The sequence below is a fragment of the Tetrao urogallus genome, assembly GCF_951394365.1.
Source record: "Tetrao urogallus genome assembly, chromosome: 9".
Lineage (NCBI taxonomy): Eukaryota > Metazoa > Chordata > Aves > Galliformes > Phasianidae > Tetrao > Tetrao urogallus.
The window spans coordinates 8,833,988-8,859,259 of NC_136822.1; the positions used below are offsets into that span (position 1 = coordinate 8,833,988).

Genomic DNA, 25,272 nt, shown 5'->3' on the forward strand with positions numbered 1-25,272 from the left:
CTATTTTATTTTATTTTTTCTTCGTAGGGTAAACCTGGTAAAGAAGGTGCTCCGGGTCTACCTGGATTACCGGTAATGAAGGAAACCTTAAAAATGTTTTTTAAGTAACAGTCATCTGTTCAGCATGGTCACATCTTGTCACAGCTTTGCAAAATATGTTTGAGAATGCTGATTTGCATGCATTGTTAAACATTTCCTGTCATTAAACTGGCCTTAGAACATGCCACATACCTATAGATTTGTGCAGGAGGGAGAAGGACACTGCATAGATCTTGTTGCATCTTTGTAAAATAAAAAGACTTGTTGCTTGCAGCTAACTATCAAATGAGTCTGAGCCAGGTCAAATAAACACTAAATTCCAAAAAATTAACTCAACTGAATTTCATTCTAGTTAATCAAATTGAAAATTTTGCAAGAGAGTTAAACCTTACCTTAGCCAAAGTCAAGAAACAAAATGACAAATTTTAATCAATAGAATCAGTGACATTCTTTTACAAAGAAAAGTTACAGTCAAGGTCACAGCCATCTTGGCCTGAAATGAGATGACTGATAGATGTTAAAATTGTTACATTGGAGGAAGTGCCAAAATATAGTACTTAAACTATGTTATTTTATACCCAAAATGATCTCATTTGTATACTGATTCAACAGTTATTCAATTTTATATTTATTTCACTTTAATAACATTGAATTAGTACCACAGTGAGCTTACAAAACCTGATTTCTCATATGTCATTCTCCTACTAAAATATTATCCTCATTGTGTCAAAACAACCTTAGCACTCAATCTAAACATTCCAGTCTGATAAAAAACTTGGAATGACAGATTGCAAGACTTCACTGTCTTGTCATTCAATTAACACGAATAATACCTTCTGTCAACAAAGCCAGGTCATTGTTCCCTTCCTATTTCTGCATTACAAACAAGAAGTGCATTGAGCTGCATCTGCTCTGGCAAAATCCTTTTTCCTTACATACCTATGCTTGCAGAAAGCCTTAGCTGTAGTCTGTATTATTTTCCGTCCTGGTCTTGCTGACATCTCTTAGTGGTAGAGATCAGCATTATCACAGACATTGGAGAAGATCTGGAAGATGAAGTTGCTATAAGTGGGAATATCACATTGTGTTTAGTTTATCCTCTTTCAGAAACATCAGTTTGTGGAGGGAGGACAAATTAGAACCTCATACATTTGTGCTGTTTGGAGGGGTTTCACCTTAGGATTGGTAGAATATGCCATTATAAATGTGGGTTTGCATGTCAGACCTGTAGTATTGCTTGCAGGCAAGGAACTTTAGCGTAACCTGAGTCTTTCACTTAGATTTCTCCCCCTGAGCAAGTCTCATTCACATTGCCATTACCATGAAAAAAGAAAAAATTCAAATTTGAATCTTACTGATGACAGTGTTAAGAGATAATTTAACATAAAATTGTCTCTATCACCTGCAGGGACAAAATGGTGAACAGGGCAAACCAGGACTGGCTGGTAGACAAGGAGCTAAGGTATTGGCTAATGCTTTTGTTGTTATTTTTGAGGAGGAGGATAAGGTATGTTTCAGTGTCAGCATGTTGTCTTCATTATGATTTACTTTACTTGAAATATGACAGTAATATGTAGAATAGAGAATGGGCCAACTTTAATAAATGATGTGCATGAACTAGTGTGCCCATCCTTGCCTGCTGCTGTGTTTCTGTAGTTTTTGGAGTACACGACTGAACAGTTGTGTTGGGAACAGAAACAGTTTGGGAATAGAAGTCTTTTGATATTATAAACAAAGTACACAAGTACAAAGTAAACAAAGGATATCAAATGTCATGTCAAGTATTGTTTTCCAATAAATAAACAATTTCTGTCCTTTAATGAAGGGTGTAAAAGGAAACACTGGTCCACCTGGAGCTTGTGGTCAAGTAAGTGTAAATTACCTTCATCATAACATTTGTCTAACCCACTAGAATCAACCCAACAGATTTCATATAGCAATTTCAGATGCCTCATGATGCTCTTACTGGAATATGTCATTCTGGGAGGTACTGTTATTGTTGGGTGTTTCACAGAGGTGGCATCTCCCTTCATGTAGGAATGGATGCAAAAATGGCATCTCGTTAGACTTCAGTTATTTCCACTCCATTGGCCTTCTTAAAGGCCCCATGTGCATTTAATGGTAACCTTCTGTTCAAAAAGAAGTAACTTCAAATAAGCTGAATAATTTGTGATGATGGCAAAGCTGTAAAAATGCCCACTGCTTCTCAAAAAATTAATTAAAAAAAAATTGTGAATTTTAGTTTTAAGCAGTTTGTTGTTGTTTGTTTTAAAATCTGTGTATTAGTAATCCATCTGCATTTCAATGTAATGTGTTTGTAGCAAGGCAAAACTCTTACTGTAATCTTATTTTTGGGTAGTAATAATTCAAATGCAATGCAAAATAATTCAGAAAAGAGCAAAAAAATTATAGTTACGAAAAAGCAGAACTATAGCTAATAACTTTTTGATTCTGCTGTTCACTTAAAGAAACTCTGAAATCAAGAACTAAGAATATACTAAGAATATTATAAATATTAATTTTAAATGAATGACTTCTATATGCATTTGTGACTTAACTAGATGATTTTGTCCTTTTCATATATGATTACTTAGGAGAGTAGCCTAGATATTGCTGGTGCTACTTTTAGGCAGTTGAATACACTGATTCCTGAAGGTTTGTGTCAAGAATATTTTCATGCTACTGTAATATTCATGATTGCATCTCCAACTTGTACCTTGCCTGTATAATTGCATTCACAGACAGAGGAGTTCTGTGAGGGTTAAGGAACTTGGTTGGAATTCCCAGCTCCCTCTATTTGTACAAGTCTTTTGGCTTTAGCTGTGTGTTAACAATTGTACTTCAATTTCTGTCTGCTTGTGAGTAATTAGTATGTGATTAGAAAGGTCTCATGGTGTCAGAACGTCAGTATGATGAATGAAATAATATTGTTCTAACTAAATGGTCAGTGTGATGCACTGTGCTTTTCACTCTTATTATTTTTACTTTTCATGCAATCTTTTTATTAAGACAGAGTATTATGACGTAGTTGGTGAAAAAGGAGATGCAGGACCTCCTGGACCTCCAGGACCCAAAGGGCAACGTGGCATGCCTGGTTAGTAGCCTATTCAGACTAGAATCTTTTGGAAAGAGCAGTTTACTCAAAGGGCTTTCTGCAGGCTAGATTTTTGAGTACCCAGCAACTTGTTTCTGCCTTTCCAAGAATATTTCCAAATGATTCCTGTGAAATTGCAGAGCTGAAATTCCTTTTAAAAGTAGTGAAGTTGATGTACTTCATTGTACGGATAACTGAGTTCAGCACCTAAACTCACTCGTATTCTGTATAATGACCTCAGTGGATAATTCCAACAGAGTATTGTTTATGTATGCCATAGACAAACCATCAGGGCTGTAAGTCTTCTGTGAAGGTTCTACTACTCTTCTTTGGCTTTCACAGATTGTATTTGCTATTTTTAATTGCCTATCACCCTAAAATAATAATTTTTTTCTTTCATTTATTTTGACTATGCTGTAAAATTAAAATGTATTGAATTATTTGAACCAGATTTTAGTGAGAAATGGCAGTGTGCAACAGTTGCATAAGTGGTATATTTGCTACACAGGCAAAACCAAACTCTTAAAAGATAAAATGAGAATAGAATGCAGAAGTCCAAAGATGGTAGTCAGTGTTACTGATTAGTGCCTTGTAGATCATACAGTTTTTCAATTAAAGTTCTAAACTTTAAATTATTTTGCAGGGCCACAGGGTCCTCCTGGAGATGCTGGTAGACCAGGTATGTGTAATAATTCAGTACCTCGCTATTATGCCCCATCAGCTTTGTGAAAATCTTAAGTTTGGAAGACTTTGAACATAACTGTAGGTAGCAAAAATATGTCACCCAAAAGTTTTGATGGGACAAGTATTTAAAGAGAGTTTAAAGAACATTTTAAAATATATTTACCCTGTCATTGTAATTATTTAATAAATCACAGCATAAAAAATGATTCATGATACGGACTCTGAGACAATGTGCTTGTCTCGGTCAACCTGCAAACTTTACTTTGCTTCAAAGTTCCATTTCTTGTTTACCTTTATATTTATTCCTCTTTAATTAGGTGTGTCAAGACCTGGTCTGAGAGGTCCCCCAGGATTTCCTGGGCCAAAAGGAACAAAGGGAGAAAAAGGACAGGTGGGCTCGTGTATTATAGGCCCTCCAGGACTGCCTGGGATTACTGGCAGAATTGGTTCTGTTGGGTTGCCAGGTCCTCCAGGAGAACCAGGTGACATTTTGTTATTGTATACACAATGTACAACAGCAAATCTAGAGTCATCTCAATATCTAATTAATTAGATTATATAAATACTTAAGAATGAAGTGTATATTGAGTTATACAACGTAATTTTTCTTTCGAAATTTCTTCTTATTCATTAAAAAGCATGCAAAGCAAAGATCTGTGCTTTGTTGTTAATGAAATTCTGGGAAGAAGAAATTGGGATTTCCTAGTATAAAAATGTCTTACTGTTCTGTATAACTGTGACTAAAAATCTACTATATAATCACAGGAAGGACTAATGAGAGAAATCTGTTCTTAAGATTAACTTTTCCAAAAACTGCAGGATTTCTGTAAAACTACCTTTGCAAAGGGCTGTTCTAAAAGTTAGAGAGATCACACAGATACCTTACAGGTATCTGTAGGTCTTACAGGGCATTAGAGCTGATTTGAAGTTCTGGCAGCATGAAAACAAAATAGTAGCAAAGCAATAGATGAACCAATTGAGTAGATGCAGTTTATAACACTTTCAGAACATGTATTAACCAGGAGAACATCTTTAAGAACCAACAACATGTTTCCTTTTATATATGGTATGGCTTACACAAGTTCTTTTCTGATGTAATGTTTTCCTTTTCTCTCTTAAAGATATCTATCCTGCAGATGTACTGATCAATGTATCTTCTGTTTTTTCCAGAGTGATAGTAAATACACCAGAATAATTATGACAAATATACTTGAACAGCATTAATAATCTACAATTAAAATAAAAGTTTTCTTTCCAGTTCTGGAAAAGAAAGAGCTATGTTTCTGTTGATTCAAATAAAATGTAATTATGCCCCCCACCAGGGACTGTGCTTTCTAAAGGCACCTCCCTGGCTGGACAGATGGATCCAGCAGCAGTCTGATGAGATTTACTTTAGCTTTACCGTACTTATCCTCATGTATTTGAAGTTAAAGGTGTTTTGCACTTGTCCAGGTAGTTCTCTCTTAAATAAATACTGACACCAGCTCATCTCTGGACCTTTTTTTCTGCTTTAACAAATGAATAACTGTCTGATGTATTGGTGCCATGCTTGTTTCATTAACAGGTAGAGTAACTTTTAGAACAGGCCTACCAGGACTCCCTGGACAGCCAGGGTGTGCAGGACCTCCAGGACCTCCAGGAGACATGGGCATGAAAGGTCAGTGATTGTGTTTGCTGGCTGTGTTTCGGAGTTGACATAATGTTCACTGGGGTAACAAGATATCAGAGACACCTGGAAATCTTACTGTTGTGGACTAAGCCTTTCCATATTTGAGAGCTCTTATAATACAGCAGAAATTAGAGTTGAAAAAAAAATGGCATTCAGCCTCACTACAGGGTTTTGTATATTTTGATTACAAGTAGAATTTTTTTTCCTCCATGAGAGTGTTTCCTCTGAATGAAATCAGGAGCAGAGTGTAATGGCAGTTACTGGCCTTTTCATGTGAAAACTAAGATGCGTAGCTGAAAAATTCCTTTTCCATTTCTGCTTCCTTTCAGAAAGCTATCACTTACAAACCTTCTGAAAGTTTTGAATTAATTGACCTCAAAAGCTATTCAAGTTCGGGGGTTTTAGATACAGTTTTAGAGATAGCAAGATGTTGTCCTCCCCTTACAGAAGAGAGCAGCTCAGAGCAGTGCAAATGCCAGCAACATACATCAGTTGTATAGCACTGCAGTCAGGGTGTAGACCTTCTCTGGGACAATTGGTAAGGTTTTTGTGTTCCCCTGTTGTTATGTCCAACACCAGCAATTGGTCTTTGAGAGAAGGTTCCTTCTGCAATTATCACCACAGAGCTGCTGAATTTGCATGCCTCTTGTCAGTCATTAAAGTGGTCCCATGAAGCCATATTAGCTTGAAACCTGTGTTACTTTCTTCTTTTGAAAAATATTGGCTATCAGTAGAGAGTAACCAAACAGCTTACTGTAATTAGAATTGAAAAGAATCAAGAGATTTAAAAAAAAGTAGATGTTCCTATGTTGTCATTTAAATGTTGTCAGTTCTGATTAATTGTATGGCAACAGGTAATCTTGTAGTGCTTGAAAGTGACTTTCCATTGAAGTTAAGGTCACATTTCCTGCTACTGCTCTTTGACGAGGATATATTGGCTACCCTCTGCAACAAATTATATAACACATTTGTTAAGCTTAGGAGTTACTTGCTGTTAAACAACTAATTTATTATATTCCTTCTAGGTGATGAAGCTTGCATGTGTACTGATTGCAGCTATATTCCGGGAACACCTGGTCTGCCTGGTTCTCCTGGGCCACGTGGCCAGGATGGCATCCCTGGTAAATGATCTCAGTGTTCCTCATGGGATAATAGAAAATGCCAATACTTTTAGGATGAGAATCAGGACTGGTATGAGAATGTCTGCAGCATGCAATATTCTGGGTCCCTGAAATAGCCCTGATGTTGCGATAAGTGTGCATAATGCAGCTCCATTTGCTGAAGTGAGCCTGTGCCCTAAAAGCATTTATGCCTGAGCACTGAGCTTAGGTGCTGTTTGAAGCCTGTGCTCATGCAGTCAGTGTGAATGGCAGTAACATTCAGTGCTCAGTGTGATTATCAGAGCTTGTCAAAATCCATTTCCTTGGTTTCTTTATCCTTTGCAAAATACACTGTTTCTTTTGCAGGTAGAGAAGGAGCACCAGGTCCCAAAGGAGCTCCAGGTTCTCCAGGTGCACCAGGGTTTCCAGGAGCTCAAGTAAGATTTGCATTTTTCAGATTATTTTTCAGATCCCATAATAATTTCATGTAAATGTCACAGCTGGTGTTACATGCTGTGTTACACTAAGTGATTTCAACCGTTTTCTGTTGTGGCCTTGCCTTGAATGTTGTGTGCAATTCTGGGCTCTTTAATAGCAAAAGGATATTAAGATGTTTGAAACTGGCCGGAGGAGGGCAACAAAGCTGGTTAAAGGGCTGGAAGACAGGTCCTGTGAGGAGAAGCTGAGGACACTAAAGTTGACTAGTCTGATGAAGAGGAGGCCAAGATTCTGTTCATCATGGCAGTGGCTGTTAAGCATGTTACAGTTTTGTCTGTATATGTCTACTGTATATTTTGTCCACTGTGCCTTTTTTCGGATCTCTCACTTCTCTTGTGTCCAGCATATCTTGGCAAGTCCAGACTTGCCAAAGCCCCAGCTGTACTGAGAAAATCATAATGCTCCATTTACTGGTACAAAGAACGTTCCTTCTTGGGAACCTTGCTGAAGAGGGTTGGCAGGCACCTGCAACAGACATAGCAGGTGGTTGTTCTAACTTGTGCCTGTAGTAATAATTATTCTTGGGAAAGAACAGTAGACACTGTCCAAGACAAAACTGTCATGCACAAATATATACTGTGGTGGCATACAGGTGTATAATTGAAAGAGCCTGCTAATGTTTTTTTTCCAGCTCCCTAGATCTCATGAGCAGAAGGTCACTAGATCTGAGTGTGCTTTCAACTTTTCTTTATGCCCTGAGGGGTCAAGAAAAGAGCACTGAAATTAGCTACAGATAGCTAACCATGGCAGTTACAGTGTTCCTAGGGAGAGAGTCACACGAGGAGAAGAAATCTCAGATTTTAAGATATTTTCTTGTACTCTTATTTGTGCCACTGATTGAAGTGTGCGCTTTCAGTAAATAGAGAGGAGAATCATTCTCAGGTATTCAATCAAAATACTACTGAAAAACAAACAAGCAAACAAACAAAAAAAACACTTGACATGTCTAGCACTGAAATTTTCTGGTTGCTTTTTTCCAGGGACCTCCAGGTTTTAAAGGAGATCAAGGACGTAAGGGCTCAAAAGGTGAGCCAGGGTATGTGTATCCAGAGGGACCAAAAGGGGAGCAAGGAGATCCAGGACCCAGGGGAGACAAAGGGAGAAAAGGATCAAGTGGATTTCTGGGAAGACCTGGCTCTAAAGGTTACAAAGGTTCTAAAGGTGAAGAGGTGAGTACGCATTATCTATCTGTAGTGAATACAGAATTCATGAAAAGCTTAGTCAATTATTTTATTTTATGTAATGATCTGTTTTACCTCTTGTGGTATTTCAGCTCAATAGCTTCTCCTTGACTTAGAGGTGCTATGCTCATCTATAGCAACCAATCCCAAGTGAAAACAAAAGAATGACAGTAAATATCCTTGTGTACTACCAGAGATAAATGAGGCTTGTGTGGATTTTCTATCTCACAATGCTTAAAATAAAAAGTCCAAATGATTCTTTTTTTGGTCTTAAGGAGTTAATCTACAGTCAGGGCTGAGAAAAACCACAAAAGCTGGGAGAATTACTTTAAGACTAGAATTGCTGGGACAGAGCTCTCTGTGCAGCAGAAAGAAACTAGCAATTATCATTGTGCTGTGTTGGCTGAGAAATTGTAAAAGCAATTCAAATATCACTTTCTCTAAACTTAACCTCATTGTATTCAAGGAGAATCAATGTTGAAATTTTGTTTTTCCCCAAATATTGCTTTGAAAAATAAAAAGTAATCGTTCAGTGTACTGCCACAGTGATTGAAAATTGAGCTGGTTTGTACTATTTCACTTTTAATAAAAAGGATGAATGAATGCCCTATGCTTGTAACACTGATACTAAAATTCATATTTTCTTGATCACAATTAATTCAGTCATAAAAGTCCTCTTCATTTAACAGAGATGCTCTGCTGCTGAAATAATATGATATCACAGTCACAGAGAACCAGCCATTTTGTTTTGAAAGTTAGCATGAAAAGCAAGTGATTTGTGGAATACAGACATGTGTAACCATTAATAGGGATTGGCTGGTTCAAAAGGAGATAGAGGACAACCTGGATTGCCTGGTAACCCTGGTTTTCCTGGAGAGATGGGGCTTCCTGGACTGCCAGGATATGGACCACAAGGAATAAGAGGTGTCAAAGGCTCTAAAGGACTGCCTGGTCCACATGGATTGCCTGGAGAAGCTGGTTTGTAACTTACTATTTTATTATTCTTTACCCATGTTAAAGATTTCAATTGCAGAGGGAGACTGAAGACAAAGATATAAATTATGAAACATAGGAAGTTTTTCTCAGGATGAGATGTGTGTTGTTCCAGATTCAGTCCCACAAATAACAATAGCAAAAATCTTAGAGTCATAAGACAGCTGAGGTTGGAAGGGACCCTATCAGGTCCATTGGTCCAAAATCCTGCTCAGAGAAGGGTAAGCTATGAGATTAGAACAAGTTCCTCAAAGGGTTATCCAGTCAAGCCTTGAAAACTTCCAAGGAAAAAGACTGCACATTTTTCAGCAGCAGGTTCCAGTGCTGTTCCAGACTGTCTTAATAATAAAAAAAGATCCCTTAACTTTATAGTTATTAGTGTGAGCTGATGTCAAGGAAAATAGGAAGGATTGAATCAGTACCAGAATCATCAGTGTGTTTACTTAAAGGCAAGTATAATCTGGAAGAACTTGAAGTTGGACAGGAGAGATGTACTCAAGGTAGGGTTAAGTCACTTCTTAAAGAGAATTTTTGAATTTTAGATCCTTGGGATTCTGAAGCTTAGTGCTTGTAACTGCAGTGATACATTGGATGCTGTATACCTGAATTGTTGACTCATTTAAGATGGGAATTTGTTATCCAAAGAAATGCAATTATCAGATTACATCTGTCTGAGCCTTTGTCACTCTTTCTGGGTTTGTGATATTGTTCCACGTATCAAGAAGTCTACATAAATCTCTGTTGGAGACATTGCTGGATGTGAGGTTTTTTTGGTTTGTTTCTTCTCATCTGATCTGAGGGCAGTCATTGTTGGTGTTGACAATAACTTTTATTTCCTACTTGAAATCATTTTGTGCTCTTTTTTCTGGTTTTCCACTAGACTGCAGGAGCGCTGAGAGGAAGTCATGAGGTGGGCTTAGTGTCAATAAAATTATACCCCTGTATTAAGTCAGGATTTCAAGGTTATTCAAAATCTGTCAGAGCTTCAGAAGTATGGGAACTGCAGAAGAAGACTGCATTTTTAACAGAGTAGATTCCTTGTTATTTTTTTAAATGCCTAATATTTCCAAACTATGAGACTTTGATAATGTATTTCCTGAAGGTCTGAAAGGAGAGACCAGAAGGATAGCTCCATTGCCTGCATTGCCAGGACCTCAAGGACCAGATGGTTTACCCGGACCCCCAGGAGTGCCTGGTGAGTATGTTTAGATAATGTCAAAATCACAGATGATCTGATTGGAATTTCTCTACCATCTCTAGCTGGATAAAACTGTTGGGTTATTTTGAGAGAACTGTAAGAATTTCTGTGGTACAGAGACTAAGGAATAAGCTATATCCTTCTCTTTTAAGAAAACCAGGGGGAGTAGACATAAAAATGGACAGAAAAGGCACGTGGGGCCATGACCACAGTGGCAGTACAGTGGAGGGTCTAAGCGGTGCTATATTCTGCTTTCCAAGAAACAGAAACTTCAGATGTATATGTTGCAGCTCATATATCCTAAAAGGCACCTCTGACATAATTTTGGAAAGTCTAATCTAAAATACACTGCAACTCCTGCAGTCCTCAAAAGAGAAGAATTAAAATTTAAAGCATTCTTAAGCCCTCAGTAGTGACAGTAAAAAAACAAACAAACAAACAAACAAAAAAAACCCACAACTTATACAGTAGTGGTAAGCTTGCTTAAATAATTATTTATAATTATATTACTAAGTTTCTAGGCTCTTTTTTTCTTTATTAACCATTGTTCTAATATACTGTGAGTGAGTTTCCTTTATGTGTGGGTTTGGGGCTTGGGTTTAGAGGAGTGCTTTTCTGACAGCTGGTCTTCTAAATATTGCAGTGAGACTGAAGCTAACTGTAAGGCCTCTTTGATTTGATGTTATGGAACAGTAGTCCTTAAAACTGCCCTGAAGAGCACAGAAAAATCTATCGTCAGTTTTACGGTAGCTTCTGTTCATATAGTTGGTTCTGCTCTGAGCCTAAGCCCTATGATGTATTGCTTGAACAACCTCAGCAAGTGGAAGATTTGTATCTGTACATAGTTGTTCAAAAAAATTGAAATTGGGAGTATTGCATAAAGACTTAGCTCATAGACTCATGTCTGCTTTGATGTTGTGAACACAAAGATCACAATTATTATTGTAAGTGATGTGGAGGATAAATAGTGTCAAAGATCCAATAGTATGATCTACAGTGATGTTCTAATTAATAATGATAAACTAGAAAACACCAAGTTATTATATGATAAAGTTCTGTGGTAAGATGCATCACAGTTTATGTATTTTCTTTGAACAGGTAGGATTGGAACAAGTGGTCAGCCAGGTGATGTGGGGCATCCAGGGCCAACAGGTGACACAGGCTTTCCAGGGCTTGGGTTTCCTGGAAATCCGGGCCCAAAAGGTAAAACATATTTTTTGATCTTAAAACAACAACAACAACAAACAAACAAACAAAAAAACACAAAAAGAATTTTACTGCCTTCAAGTCGCAATAATTGCAACACTGCGTTCAGAGTGCAAATATGAAGTATTTCAGAGATGTACTGAAGTTGTCAGTAGGAAGATATTTTAAAAGATGATTCAAAGAATTGATGCTTCCCGGAATATTGGCCTAATAAATAGTTCTGAGTGCCTCACTCCTCACTTACTTCAGATGGATTCTGCTTACCTGCATGCATGCAACAGAGCTGAAAAAGTAGCAGTACTTTAATTTAATCAGTGTTGATTCAGTGCAGTGTTGTATCTGGTCTATTCTGGAGGAAATAGAAAGCATTTTGAATGCTGTGAATTTGGCCCCTCCTCGTGCACAGTCGTGCCCATCTTTTATATGTGCCTTTGGATTCTCGAAATATGAACTGCTCTCATAGCCCCACCAGGAAACCTACAAACAAAAAGTAGAAAGCTATGATACTAAAATTACTACAATGTAGCTTGTTGAAGAGAATAGTAGGGAACTGGCACATCAACAGGTTCACTCCAGACAGTTATTTAACACTTGAAATGAGTAACTGAGCAGTGTTACAATGAGTATTGTGATAATACTTAGAGAATAAGACCGCGTGGCAGATGCGTGTTAAGTATAACTTAGTGAAAGAAGTGCTTAACAGCAGACATACAAATACCCATTTGTAAACTAAGTTGATAAATACAGCATTTGGTCTGACATTTTATTTCATTTGCAGGAGACAAAGGACTTCCTGGAAGCAGAGGGGCACCAGGTTGTGAAGGAAAGATTGGAGAGCCAGGCCGCGCTGGAAATCTAGGACAACCAGGAGAGAAGGTTTGTGTAGAAATACAGCACAGACTTTTCCATAGGTACCATTCATTAAATGTGACAGTGTGCAAATAAATTAAGAAATGTAAGGAAAATAAGAACTCCTGTATTTAGTGACCTGTGATGCACAATCAATCAAATGAAATCTCTTATAAGAGAAGTGTAAAGTAAAATTTTAACTAAAGCTGCAGGATCTCAGATCTCCAGATGTTTGGGATGTTTTGGTACTTCTGTTTTCACAGCACAGTGAGGTTATTGCTTTGCTTTCAGCAAAATAAATAATTAATAAATGCCACAGCTTCTGAAAAGATGGCTACTCAGAAATATATGATGGCATATGTAATTGTAGGACACTTGACTAATCTGTAATCAGGATCTAAATGTGAACAAAATAATAACGCTTCGCTGTTTTGAAAAGATGGCATTTCTTCTTTTGTGTGTGTTCATATAACATTCTTTTATGTGTCTTGTTGTTGTTGTTTGTTTGTTTCTTTTTTTAATATGACAAAGAATGAAGGTTTAAATTGTTTGGGTTTGTTTGTTTAATTATTATTTATGCTGTGCTTCATGCCACAGAACAACTTATTTAAAGTGACCTTTCTGGTCCAAATATGTAATCAGTGGCTTGTATATGCTAAGCTCTACTCACGAGCCTTAAGAACATACTGGTTTGCTTGTACCCCTAACAGCCAACACTTTGGTCAGCCAGTAAGAACAAACAGTTCAACTTTTCCTTTCAAGGAAGAGAGTTGACATGTTTGTCATAAAAAAACAGTGTTCATGGAAAACAGTGTTCAGAAGAATTACAAGGGGAAAAGAAGAAAACCATGAATATTGTGAATATTCTAGGTGCTGAGTTTGATTACTTAAATAAACATCATAATGAAAAAAATGACTGTCATGTAAAATAAAGGAAAAAATTTATTTTCAGGTATAGGTCCAACATTTTTCAGTTAAGCAAGCATCATAATGCAGTAACAGCCAAACAGAGGGAATTGCCTTTTTATGCTTAGTAGCAATTTCTTAGAGGTAGGAGGTAAGAGTTCAAAAGCTATTTGGACAAATTAATATATTGGTATGGAATCTGCAGCTGATCAATAAGAAACATCCAGTGTTCTACTGAATTGTAGACAATATATATGGCAAAGTGAAAGATCCCCAAGAAAAGATGATGATTAATAAAAAAAAAAATCTAGCTGATCACAGAGTGAAGAAAATATTTTGGCAGATTTGCAAAGCACAGTACACAGTGATTGTCCGTATTTCTGTGTTGCAGGGTGACCCAGGCATAATTATTCCTGGAGAGCCAGGCAAACTAGGTTCACCAGGAGGTCGTGGCATTCCTGGCCCAAAAGGTGATACTGGATTTCCAGGACTTCCAGGCTTACCAGGGCATGCTGGACGTGATGGCAATAGTGGCCTAAGAGGTACTGTGGTCAAATAAGCATAAGGAACACAGCAAGTTACATCCGTATTTTAAGGAAAGGGAAGCCAAGTCAAACAGTGTTCACTCAAAGCTTCGAACTACTATCTAAATTGTTATGAAAATAGTCTCCTTTCTTTTAGGAGATCCAGGCTCATCTGGTGTTCCTGGGGATCCAGGTTTTCCAGGGAAACCGGCTGAATGTCTTACTGGCCTGCCAGGTTTTCCAGGTGCCCAGGGAGCTACAGGCCCACCAGGTAGGATGCTCCAAATCAAACAAGCTTTTTGGCTAAGTGGTTCTGGGTTTTATTTCTGCCTTCCAATGTCCTGAGGGATCTGAAGTTGTTTATGGATATTGATTATGGGATAATCTGCAACAAAATGAGATTTCATTTAAGAAGAATTATTATCTGCAGATTGGAGGAAGCGGACAACTGATTAAGATAAATTAAGAGTCAGATTGCATTTTATAGCCCAAAAAGTGATTATGAACTGATGCAAATTCCACAGGTAAAAGTCTGTTTCAGTCATCTGTCTCATATGGGGTTGAACATCGTGCAATGTTATTGATAAAGAAGTAAAACAGAGGAAGAGTCTTAACTATAGGGAAAACCAGTTCGGGAACTCAGAGTACCTGCATCCACTGCATATGATTTCCATTTCAAGAGAAACACACTCAGACACTCAGCTCAGTTATTCTCCTGTATGTGAACTCAAAAATTTTTTTTTATCATGGTGGGAAATCACTCCCCACAGTTTTTGGAGGATGAATGTACAATTGGTATTTTACGTTTGTCTGATCTGTCCTGTGTGTTTTCACATATATATCTTCTGTATAGTTGTCAGAGTTCATGAAGAGCTTTGTGCTTACGATGGCAAGATAGAGATGAAGGTTAATTTTCCAGCAAGGTATACTTACATACACCGTCATGTATTTTTTCTTAGGAAGAAGAGGTTCACTAGGTTCAAAAGGCAAACTAGGTCCTCCTGGTTTGGGTATCCCAGGAATTGATGGAAAGCCTGGGGAACCTGGATTAATAGGTCTCCTGGGAAACACAGGATTACCTGGTCTCAAGGGGCAGGCTGGAAGGCCAGGAGTCTTTGGTGTGCCAGGTAAGGTCTTGCAAATATGTGTTTTGACATGGAAAGCTAGTCAGTCTCTGCAAAAAGATGTCAGTCATGGTGACATGTAATTAACTCTAAGTTGAAAATACAGAAATAGTTTACATTAGCAGTTTTCATACAGAGACCTGTATGATCTTAAATGGAAGAAAATCAATCATCATTAGGATATCTAGAAGCTGTTATGAACCGGTACCAAGTTTCCTACAGCGCTCTTTAGAGAACAGGTTACTTCACATTGTTTTCTGTATGGCAATGTCTGAAACAGAATACTAGTAGTTAACATTCAGAGTCTTCCCAGCATAATGAAAGTGTAAAGAACTTAATAGCTCTTACGCAGCATCCCTTTTCAAATGGATGGCTTATTAATGCTACCTTTCTTCTTTTTTCTGGGGAAAAAGGAAAAAAAAGCTCATGTCTTGAGTCTCTCAAAGTTATGACTCAAACTGTTACAGAGCTGACTTAAGTCGGTAATCCCTATAGGATGAGCTGTTTAGTTGGGTTATTTTTTTTCAGAAACACGTTTGTACTTTGTTGGTAGAATAAAAGAAATCATGTATGTAATGCAGCTTTTTTAATAAAGATTTTTCGGTACTCTTAAATCCTTTGTTATACTGTTGGAAGGAGATGGCAAGTACATTTTCATATATACAACTGTAAAAATAATGACGAACCTTCAGGCCAAACCTAGGCTTCTAATGTTGTTTGAGATGAGCTGTCATGTCTTGGCTGGCTCCCAGCTCCCGAGTCAGAAAGGAATGTCTTTTCCACACATCCTGTGATAGATGTCACAGCTCAGTGCAGATATCAAGTATATTACATTCACTCTCAATTATTTCAATAATTGGTAAAAGCCATTGCAGCTGATAGTAACCCCTCAAACTACCCAGGTTGATCTGTATGTAAGTGCTGTTTCAGTTGTTAAAAGCTGATGAACTTGCTTCAATGGTTATGTTCTAGAAATGGAGAAAAAAATCAAAAGAATCAATTAACCATTTAAATCGTAGACACATGCATAACTTTCTAAAGTAATGTTCTATGTTACTGATCAGTATTAATGAATACATTTCTATTGTTTCATTTCCACAGGCCCTAGAGGAGAGCCAGGTATAATGGGGCCGTTAGGAATTCCTGGACCCCCTGGCAGGATTGGAAGTCCAGGCAACCCTGGTATCAGAGGCAAGTGACAAAACTATGTGCCTTCATTATTCCTTAAGAATACAGGAGCTTAACCAGAATTTCTTTGTGTCTTGGTAAATCTTTGACTTCTGGACCCTAGCAGTCAACCAACAGAACAGTAGAGTTTTTCTTTTAGCAGTACTGAATTGTCACCTTTCCTACTTCATGGTATTTGTGAAAATGGTTAATGATTTGCTACAGAGCTTCTTGCTCTGTTTTTGTTTTTGTTTTTTCTGTCTCATTCATGTTCAACATATTATCCTTAGAAAATATATTTTCTTTCAGGTTCTTTTGGCTCTCCAGGGCTAAAAGGAAGAAAAGGGTTTCTTGGAGCACAAGGTGAACCAGGTGACAAAGGTTTTCCTGGACCATCTGAAACCTTGGTTGTGATTGGAAATAAAGGAGAACAAGGCTCAAAAGGTACCCATTCACTTTTTCATCATTCAAAGCTAGTTAGGGTTGTCATGTGTGTTGCAGTTTCAGTGGATTCTAACATATGGAAGACAGTAACTTTACTACTCAAAGTATTCACACAGCTTTCTAATAATTATTGCTGAACACTCTAACTGCCTTTTCTTGTGAGATAGCTGGATATTACATTGAATATTTATCTCTGTTTTGCCAAGTCCATCCTTAATAATCCTCACATTGTAATGTTAAATCAGTAATAAAATGTGATTGTAAGTTTATATAAATAAATCCTATGTGTCTTTACACACACAGTAGCTTTTGAGCAGAAACAAGTGTGCTTACCAGCTGAGTACCATATTCGTAAAGAAGTTGACTCTGCTTAGATATATTTGACTGTCAGAGGATTTATTTTCTGTGTAATATTAGCAGAGACTAGGCATATGAGTTGTGCAAGCTCAACTAATGCTGTCTGTCTTTGTGTAGACCTTTTCATGTGGTAGATTTCAGGAACTTCCTTTTGTCTTCATATGGGAAATAGAGAAGGCATGGACTGTGAGCTTGTCTCTTGTGTTTGTCAATAAAATATTTTACTCCATTGCAGTTTCATTATTTTAGAAGAGTTAGAAAACTCACATTCTAAAATGCTGTTCTGCAATTTTTAATTTTTTTTTTTTTTTAAACCATTTTAGGAGTTCAAGGAAGAATGGGCCTAAAAGGAGAAAAAGGAGATGCAGGTGTCCAAGGTTCCCCAGGTCTTATTGGATCTGAAGGAGTACCTGGTGTACCAGGTATGGAGTATGTATGTTGAAAATTACCATATCACATGAAGGGTAAGATAATATTATTTTGAAAGTTACTGGGTCTTCAGTATAAGTCTTAAAAAAATTCAGTGTAAATTATAAACCTACCTTTCACAGTTTGCTCTGACATCACCAGGCCCTCATGCATAATGATACACGTCGGCCTTGAGTGAGAAATGAATATGGTGGGTTTTTTTCCAAATGAATGCTACTAAAAAATTTTACTTCTCCGTATTTCTGTATTTTTTGTTCTTTAAGATAATTTATTTCTAGTAATCGCAATAGTGTAATTAGATACATAGAAATTTTGACAATTATGAAATGAGAAATAATTTTAGTCTCCTATCATGATGGGATTAACCACTATCATCACCGATATGTCCTTTGTAGTTGTTGCAGCGTAGCCATCACGAAAAAAGCTGCAAATACTTTAGTACTCTCTGACTTTTTATGGGAGAAAATCAGACATGACGTGCCTAAATATTCAGGGATTACCAATACCCTGGAATTTAGATGTCTAGATGAAGCTCTACTTTGCAATTGTTAAACTGAATGTTAATTTAGCTAAATTAATCTAAAGTGATTGTGACACACCAAGAGACCAGTCTGAATTCAGCTGAACCATGGAAGAAAAGTCCAACGTATGAACAGAAATTACTGATCTTGATAAAATGTTCAAAGGTTCAGTTGCCATTCTGAAGTGCTGTGGTGAGTCACAAACCTTAATATGTTAGTGTCAATATTTAAGATATTTAATTTTTTTCCTTGATAACAATACTGATAATTTTATGTGCATCCAGAGCACTAGAAAGAATTAAAATTCACTGTTTGTTGATTTATAAAATGACAAGACAACATGCAATGTGTGAAGTAAAAGATTCCATATTAATCTCAGCTCTACTAGACAGTATCTAAGCAGGGCATATGAAGATGACACTTTTTTTTTCATCTTGCAGGTGTCAAAGGATTTATGGGTCTTCCAGGGATTCCTGGAGGACAAGGATTTCCTGGTGCACCAGGAAACAAAGGGAACATGGGAATTCCAGGTTATTTTCTATTAAGTCATGTTGTAAATTGATAGAGCTGTACAGAAGTATTCACGCAGATCTGAGCAGTTACTGTAAGTGCACAGACAAGACTTACTCAAGTTGAGGTTTATTCTCTGCAGTATTTTTAGACTTCTTACACCCCAGCATTTGCCTGAATTATAGAAAGGACTTCTCTCTTTCTTGAATTTTAGACCGGATGTTAATAATGTATTGTAACTGACTATCTCTTTATATAGCTTATAATAACTTCTTAAATAATAATTTCAGGTCATTAATTATTCAGTTCATGGTAATGTATAGTGGCTTAATCTGGTTTTGTAACCAAATGCCTGGCTAGTGGTCATAAGACTTACAAGTTTCAACTATTGAAATTAGAGATAATAAATTAAATACAAATTATTTAATTTATATACTGTTAATTGTAATAAACTTTTTTTTAAACATGTTTGGAATTAAAATCAGTAATTGTACAAAATACTTTATTTCTGATGAAGAATGTATATCTGAATATACAAGCACTAGTTACCAAAGCATGAAATGTGATTTGTGATTATGATCCATTTAAGAATGCTGTTATTATCTGTTCATTTCCAGGTCAAAAAGGACAGAAGGGATCTCCGGGCTTTCCAGGAACTTCAGGTGACCCTGGTCCAACAGGCTATGGTGGCTTTCCAGGTGAAAAAGGAGACCCTGGGCACCCATCTCCTGGACTCCCAGGAGAACCTGGTCCTCAGGTATAGAGGCAATAGAAACATTGTCATATTAAAAAGCAGAGTCCTTGACAATAGAAACAGAAAAATGTGTAAGCAAGAATTGTAGAATTTGCAGGAGATAAGTAGATAATATGCTTATGATGATGCATACAAAAATCCTGTTGTACATCAAGAATTGCAGAAAAATAGTCTCAGAAAATGCCAAAATTGTGTACTCTAAAACTATGTTGGTTTTTGAAAGCCTATTGATACCATTTAAAATTTTTTTTTTTTTTTAGTAGTATGTTTAGTTAGATATGAGTTAGACAAAGTGGATGCAATTTTGTTTCACATGTTTTGTTTGTTGGTTAACTGTGAATCTTTACATGTGAGTTTACCCAAAAGATGTGGTTGATGATGAAAAACTATTTTTTAATTTTTTTTTATTTTTTTATTATTACTTCCTGTAATTTGTCCAGATTATCAGTTTACTTTCTTTATTGGCTGGATATCAAGAAAGAGATTGTTGTTCTGCAAGTTGGATGTAATTCAAGATAAAATGTGCATTTTACTATTTTGTATACCTGTATATTATGTGTAGAATGTTGGTTTTTTTTTTTATCAAAAGAGCAACTGTTAGAATAAAATTGGAAAAAGTCTATGAAAAAAAACATCTAAGGACTAAAGTTAATTTGTAAGTTTAAAAATAAGCATGATTTTTCTATTCTTCAAATACAGAATATAATGTCATTCTTTACCTGTTTGTGTGCAACTGCTATTTCTTAGGGAGATCCAGGGGCTCCTGGGGCCTTGGGCAGGAAAGGAGAAAAAGGATCCCAAGGTCAGCCAGGACATAAAGGAGCACCAGGACTACCTGGGTTCAGAGGAGAAACAGGAGTTGCTGGAAACCCAGGTATGTTTTGTTTTGGAGAGGGATTAAATGCTGATATTCTATTAGAAGAGAATTTCTCAGTAAGCTACGCAAGGTGCCTGTGGGGTGGCACTTTTACATTCAGCTGTCATAAACTTCAAGCAGCTCCTTTATTGTCAGCACATCCAGGCTAACTACATTCCAAGAGATAATAGGAATTGCCTCTTTTTCTCTCCCATACTCTTTCTTACAGGGAGACTTGGACTTCCTGGAGATGTTGGTGTTAAAGGACAGCAGGGCCACCCAGGACAACAGGGTGTTACAGGCCCTCCTGGTATGGTATATAGCATTTCTTCCAGATTGCTGCCCTCTGGTTTATTATTTTCTTTGTAATGAGACAGTTGATATTATTATGAGCTTTTAGACTTTACCTGATATAGTTACATTCTCTGTTAATATTGGTATGAAGCTTTGTTTGTCTTCTTCAATTTCAGCTGAGTTCTTTAACAGCCTATTTTCAGTGTTCTCAGTTCAGCTCAGGGAATAAGTTTTAATTTCACTTCAGTACTGTGAAACCTTTTCCTTGATACTCTTTTTCTTTTTTCAGTCCAAAAGTCTCAAGATACGATAGCAACACAGATAGTAGGAAAGGCTTGTTTTACCTACTAAAAGGGAATAATAAACTAAGACATAACTAGACATGAAGGAGAAAGTAAATTGGTGACGAAAGAAGAGGAAGAGCATGGCAGTCATTTCTTAAAGCAGCAGAAAATATTGAGCCATTTAAGAAAATGCATAAGGGGTAGTGTGTAAATATGTGGCAGAAGAGGTTTGTAATATAGACTTCACAAAAGTCAGTCAGTCCCTGTCTTCAAAAAAGGGCATAGAATATTCTCATTTGCAGATCTTCATCTAAATTATGTTGTGCTGTTGGCTTTAGTGAACTAATGCTGGCTTATCAGCACTTAGCAAAGATCAGAATCTACTGGAAAACTTGATTTTGTAATAAAGCTAGGGAAAGAAAGCATGCTGTTTGTATGGATTTCCAGCACCACGGGTTCCATGTTAATAGTGGGAATGGTGGAAATTGTGAGAGTTCTAAATCCACTGAAGTCCAGTGACTCAATACAAAAGATAGTCTGCTTCTGACAAATGTTTTTATACAAGATGGTTATCTCTATCTTTGAAGTAGCTGCACTAATAATTTTTTTTATAAAAGAAATTCAGATCTTCTCTCTTTTCTGTGTAAAATAATAGAAGAAAAAATGATACTGTGGTCCTTTTTAATTCACAGGTGCTGCTGGATACCCTGGAGAAAATGGACTTGCTGGTGAAAGAGGTAATCAGGGTCAGGACGGTATGCCAGGTGCCCCAGGACTAAAGGGAGAACCAGGTAACTGCAGTGAAATACTTGCATTATATTTTAAAATTTACTTTTTTTCTCCAGCTAAACTGACAGGAATTTTTGGGGGAAGAATTAATAAGAAAATTCTGTGGAGCTGAAGAGGACTTTGTGGGTAGAAGGCTTTTAATTTTACTTAATTTATTGACTTTCTATGTAATTGTAGTACATGCTATTAATGAAATGCATATCACTCATCTATTATACATGTGATTTGTCATAATTTCCCCTTAAAATGTTAATTTCTGCAAGAGTCTAAGCACTGCTATTAATGTTTATTATGTGTTTCACCTGAGAAAACCTAGGAGAACTGAAATCCCTTTAAAGAAGGGGTCTCAGCTTTCACACACGAAAAGGATGAAAGGAATCAGTGTGTAAAAGCTTCCAGCTTTTACATGTCATTCCTGATATCATCAGTGTCCACAGATAGATACAATCCTGTGCTGAATTCTGACAGAATGTTCTAATGTTTTACAGTCAAAATATTCTTATATATTAATACCTTAAAAATAAAATAAAATCCTGAGAAGGCATTCCTAATAAGCCATTTCATAGAATCACAGGCTTGCAGGGATTGGACAGGACCTCTGGAGATCGTCCAGTTCAGTCCTGCTGCTAAAGCGCATTCCCTAGAGTAAGTTACACAGGAAAGCGTCCTGGCAGGTTTCGAATATCTCCAGAGAAGGAAGTTTCACTGCCTCTTTGGGCAGCCTGTTCCAGTGCTCTGTCGCCTCAAAGTAAAGAATCTTTTCTTCATGTTCAGATGGAACTTCCTGTGCTCCAAACTGTGCTTGTTGCCCTGACAAAAGATTCTGGCCCCATCCTCTTGACACCTGTACTTTAGATATTCATGTGTTTTTTCATATTCAGTTTTGAGTAATCACCGTTAAAGTATTTTCATTTTTATAACTATATATGTTCTTTTATTTTTTCTTTTTAACTAATGCAAATTGTTACTTGGCTTTTTCCTCTTGAAAATAAGTTTTGTCTTTTATTATAGACTCTGCCTCATATACAACTGGTAAATAAGAATTCCTGCTGTAAAGAAAAGCTTACAAATATCATTTGTTTTTCAGGATAGAACTGATTCAAAATATAAAGTATCAGTTATTGGATATGTAACAAAAACCTATGCTTTGATTCAGTGAATTTTGAAGTGAAATATGAAGTGCTAGACAATTACATTTTTTAGCAACTACACTGGTCTATTAAGTATAATGTGACCTAATATTTTGTAGGAGCACCAGGGAGAGGAATCCCTGGCCTTCAAGGTGTTCCTGGTCGTAGAGGTGAGTTTTTTGTTGGTTTTTTTTTTTTCCCCCAGAAAATAGGAGCTTTATTTTTTTTCATTTTTTTCATACTAGAGTCTTCATCTTTAAGTTGTTTTTAGATGTTTAAAATGGCACATAGAAGGGCTGCTCTGAAAGTAATGCCTCTTCTTTTATTATGCTGTCCCAAAACATCGGGGCAGATGTTGGTGATACAGCAGTAGAGATAGAACCTTCTCTACAAAACTCTGTTAAACTTTCTTGCCGTGCAACAGATGGCAGCAGAGGGGCAATGTGACAGAATTGTGGCTGACAAGGAATTGTGTATGAAGCAAATGTATGTAATTGAATTCCTCCATACAGAAAAAAATTGCACCTGATGGCATTAATTGATGTTTGCTGAATGTTTCTGGAGACCGACAGTGGATGTGAGTGCTGTGAGGTGGTGGGTGGTGTGTTTCAGCAGTGGTGACAGTGACGTGAAAGACAAGTCACATGCTGGACAGCCATGCACAGCAGTCAAACCATGAAATGAACAGTGTCTTGATCAACTCATCCTTGCAAATCAGTGGATTATGACCTGGAAACTCTGTAAAGGGCTGAATATCAGATTCAGTGTGTTGGAAATGATGATGGTAGTATTGGCATATCACATAGTTTGCTCCAGGTGGGTACCATGAACACTCACACAGGAACAGGAAGAACATTGTATGCAATTTTGTCAGGATCTGTTGAACCAATATGTGGCTGAAGGTGACAATTTCCTGAATTACATCATTACTGGTAATGAGATGTGGTGTTACCATTGCAAGCCGGAGTCAAAACAGCAGTCCATGGAGTGAGGATATGTTAATTCCTCATTGAAGAAAAAGTTCAAAATGCAGCCATCAGCAGGTAACTTGAAGGTAACTTGATATATGCACTGACTTTTGGTACAGGAGAGGACTTGTATACTTCTGGATTTCCTGGAACCTGGGCAAACCATCAACTCTGACTGCTACATCAGAATGCTGACTAATTTGAAGGTTTGAACTTCTAGAGAGTCAGGCCAAAGAAGAAGACAGCCTATCTTCTCCAACGTGATAATGCTAGGCTCTGTACCAGTTTGAAGACCACAGAACACATTACCAATCTTGGCTGCACTGTCCTGCCACGCCCACCATATGGTCCAGATTTGGTGCCTTCTGACTTCCATTCAGTCAGGATGATGAAAGATGATGAAAGATGTGGGCAACATTTTCTTACCAATGTTGCCATCATAGCAGCTGTGAAACAGTGGGTCTGCTCCACTGGTGCAGATTTTTACAAGTGTGGCATGCAGACTCTTGTTCATTACTGGCAAAATGTACAACTAATAGTGGAGACTATGTTGAAAAATAGTGTTTTGTAACTGAGAATTTGCTCTACCAAGTAGTGTTATTGTGCTCTTAGTTTTATCCAAAATTTAATTTAATAGGATTTGACAGTTCTGATGTTTGAACTAGCATTGCTTCTACTACTACATCAAGAAATAGGGGAATATTCCCCTATCTGGTCTTTCTACCCTCTCTTCAAGTTTCTTCCTTTGTATGAGCAAACTCTGAAGTGGAGTTTTAAAAGAAAAGCGGGTGTACACTACCTTGCATTGTGCCTTCATGTAACCATTTTGCTGTACAGTAGCAAGATGGCATTGGGGACAGACATATACTAAAACCAAAGGCTGAATTCCACCTTTACAGTGTGGTAAAAGCATATGTTCTGTGTAGTCCTATTTCTGAAAGTTGTCATACCATCTCACCATCGAGCCGATTCTCCTCAAATATATTCTTTATACTCTACAGGAGTCAAAGGGGACATGGGGCTGCCTGGTTTTCCTGGGCCACCAGGTATGAAAGGTCATCAGGGTGACCAAGGACCCATTGGACCTCCTGGCTTAATGGGATTACCTGGATTTCAAGGAGCAACAGGCATGGCAATTACTGGCCCAAAAGGGAATAGAGGCATTCCTGGTGCAGATGGAAGACCAGGTATATTGTTATAACTCCTTATTTATCTGAAATGATATACTGATAATTGAAAGCAGAATTCAGCCTGTCCAAAACTCAAGATTGGAGGGAATTCTTCCCCAGAGAACTTCATAATTAAACAGGTAGTTCCTTTATGAATTCATGCAGTGTTACAACTGCAAACACCAGAATGGTCCATGCAGTATGATATAAGTTTTACCCTCCACTCAATTTTGCTTTCTTCCTTTGCAAGCTGTATGGTGTCTGAAATCTGACTTCAAAGAAGTGAGATACCATGCATGGTATTCCAGACTTAATTAACTGAAGGATATAAAAAAAACAAACAAACTGTAGTGCTACAGAGGATTGCAAGAACTCATCTCTGATCTCAGATTAAATTAAGAGGCTAGAGAAAAATGAATTTTAGTTATTATTATTTTTTTTAATAAATAAATAAATGGGTGTATTTCCTTGGGAATCACTGAGACAATGAACATTAAGTACCATTATAGAGCTGCATTGTATGTAATGTATGTGA

At 37.2% G+C, this 25,272-nt stretch overlaps 1 protein-coding gene across 1 annotated transcript in view; it reads left to right on the forward strand.

Moving 5' to 3' along the window:
- Positions 1-25,272, forward strand: part of COL4A3 (collagen type IV alpha 3 chain) — a gene marked incomplete at its 3' end in the record, with an annotated part of 56,673 nt that overhangs the window by 23,124 nt on the left and 8,277 nt on the right. Inside the window, exons 16-42 of the mRNA XM_079539900.1 lie at positions 28-72; positions 1,448-1,501; positions 1,865-1,906; positions 3,049-3,133; positions 3,777-3,812; positions 4,135-4,299; positions 5,382-5,474; positions 6,512-6,607; positions 6,953-7,023; positions 8,065-8,253; positions 9,075-9,243; positions 10,361-10,457; positions 11,559-11,659; positions 12,441-12,538; positions 13,809-13,959; positions 14,099-14,212; positions 14,901-15,068; positions 16,167-16,256; positions 16,542-16,676; positions 17,357-17,455; positions 18,424-18,513; positions 19,111-19,250; positions 19,995-20,121; positions 20,333-20,413; positions 21,374-21,472; positions 22,720-22,770; positions 24,570-24,755. Of these exons, the coding sequence (XP_079396026.1) occupies positions 28-72; positions 1,448-1,501; positions 1,865-1,906; positions 3,049-3,133; positions 3,777-3,812; positions 4,135-4,299; positions 5,382-5,474; positions 6,512-6,607; positions 6,953-7,023; positions 8,065-8,253; positions 9,075-9,243; positions 10,361-10,457; positions 11,559-11,659; positions 12,441-12,538; positions 13,809-13,959; positions 14,099-14,212; positions 14,901-15,068; positions 16,167-16,256; positions 16,542-16,676; positions 17,357-17,455; positions 18,424-18,513; positions 19,111-19,250; positions 19,995-20,121; positions 20,333-20,413; positions 21,374-21,472; positions 22,720-22,770; positions 24,570-24,755 (2,872 nt within the window). The remainder of the gene's footprint in view (positions 1-27; positions 73-1,447; positions 1,502-1,864; positions 1,907-3,048; positions 3,134-3,776; positions 3,813-4,134; positions 4,300-5,381; positions 5,475-6,511; positions 6,608-6,952; positions 7,024-8,064; positions 8,254-9,074; positions 9,244-10,360; positions 10,458-11,558; positions 11,660-12,440; positions 12,539-13,808; positions 13,960-14,098; positions 14,213-14,900; positions 15,069-16,166; positions 16,257-16,541; positions 16,677-17,356; positions 17,456-18,423; positions 18,514-19,110; positions 19,251-19,994; positions 20,122-20,332; positions 20,414-21,373; positions 21,473-22,719; positions 22,771-24,569; positions 24,756-25,272) is intronic.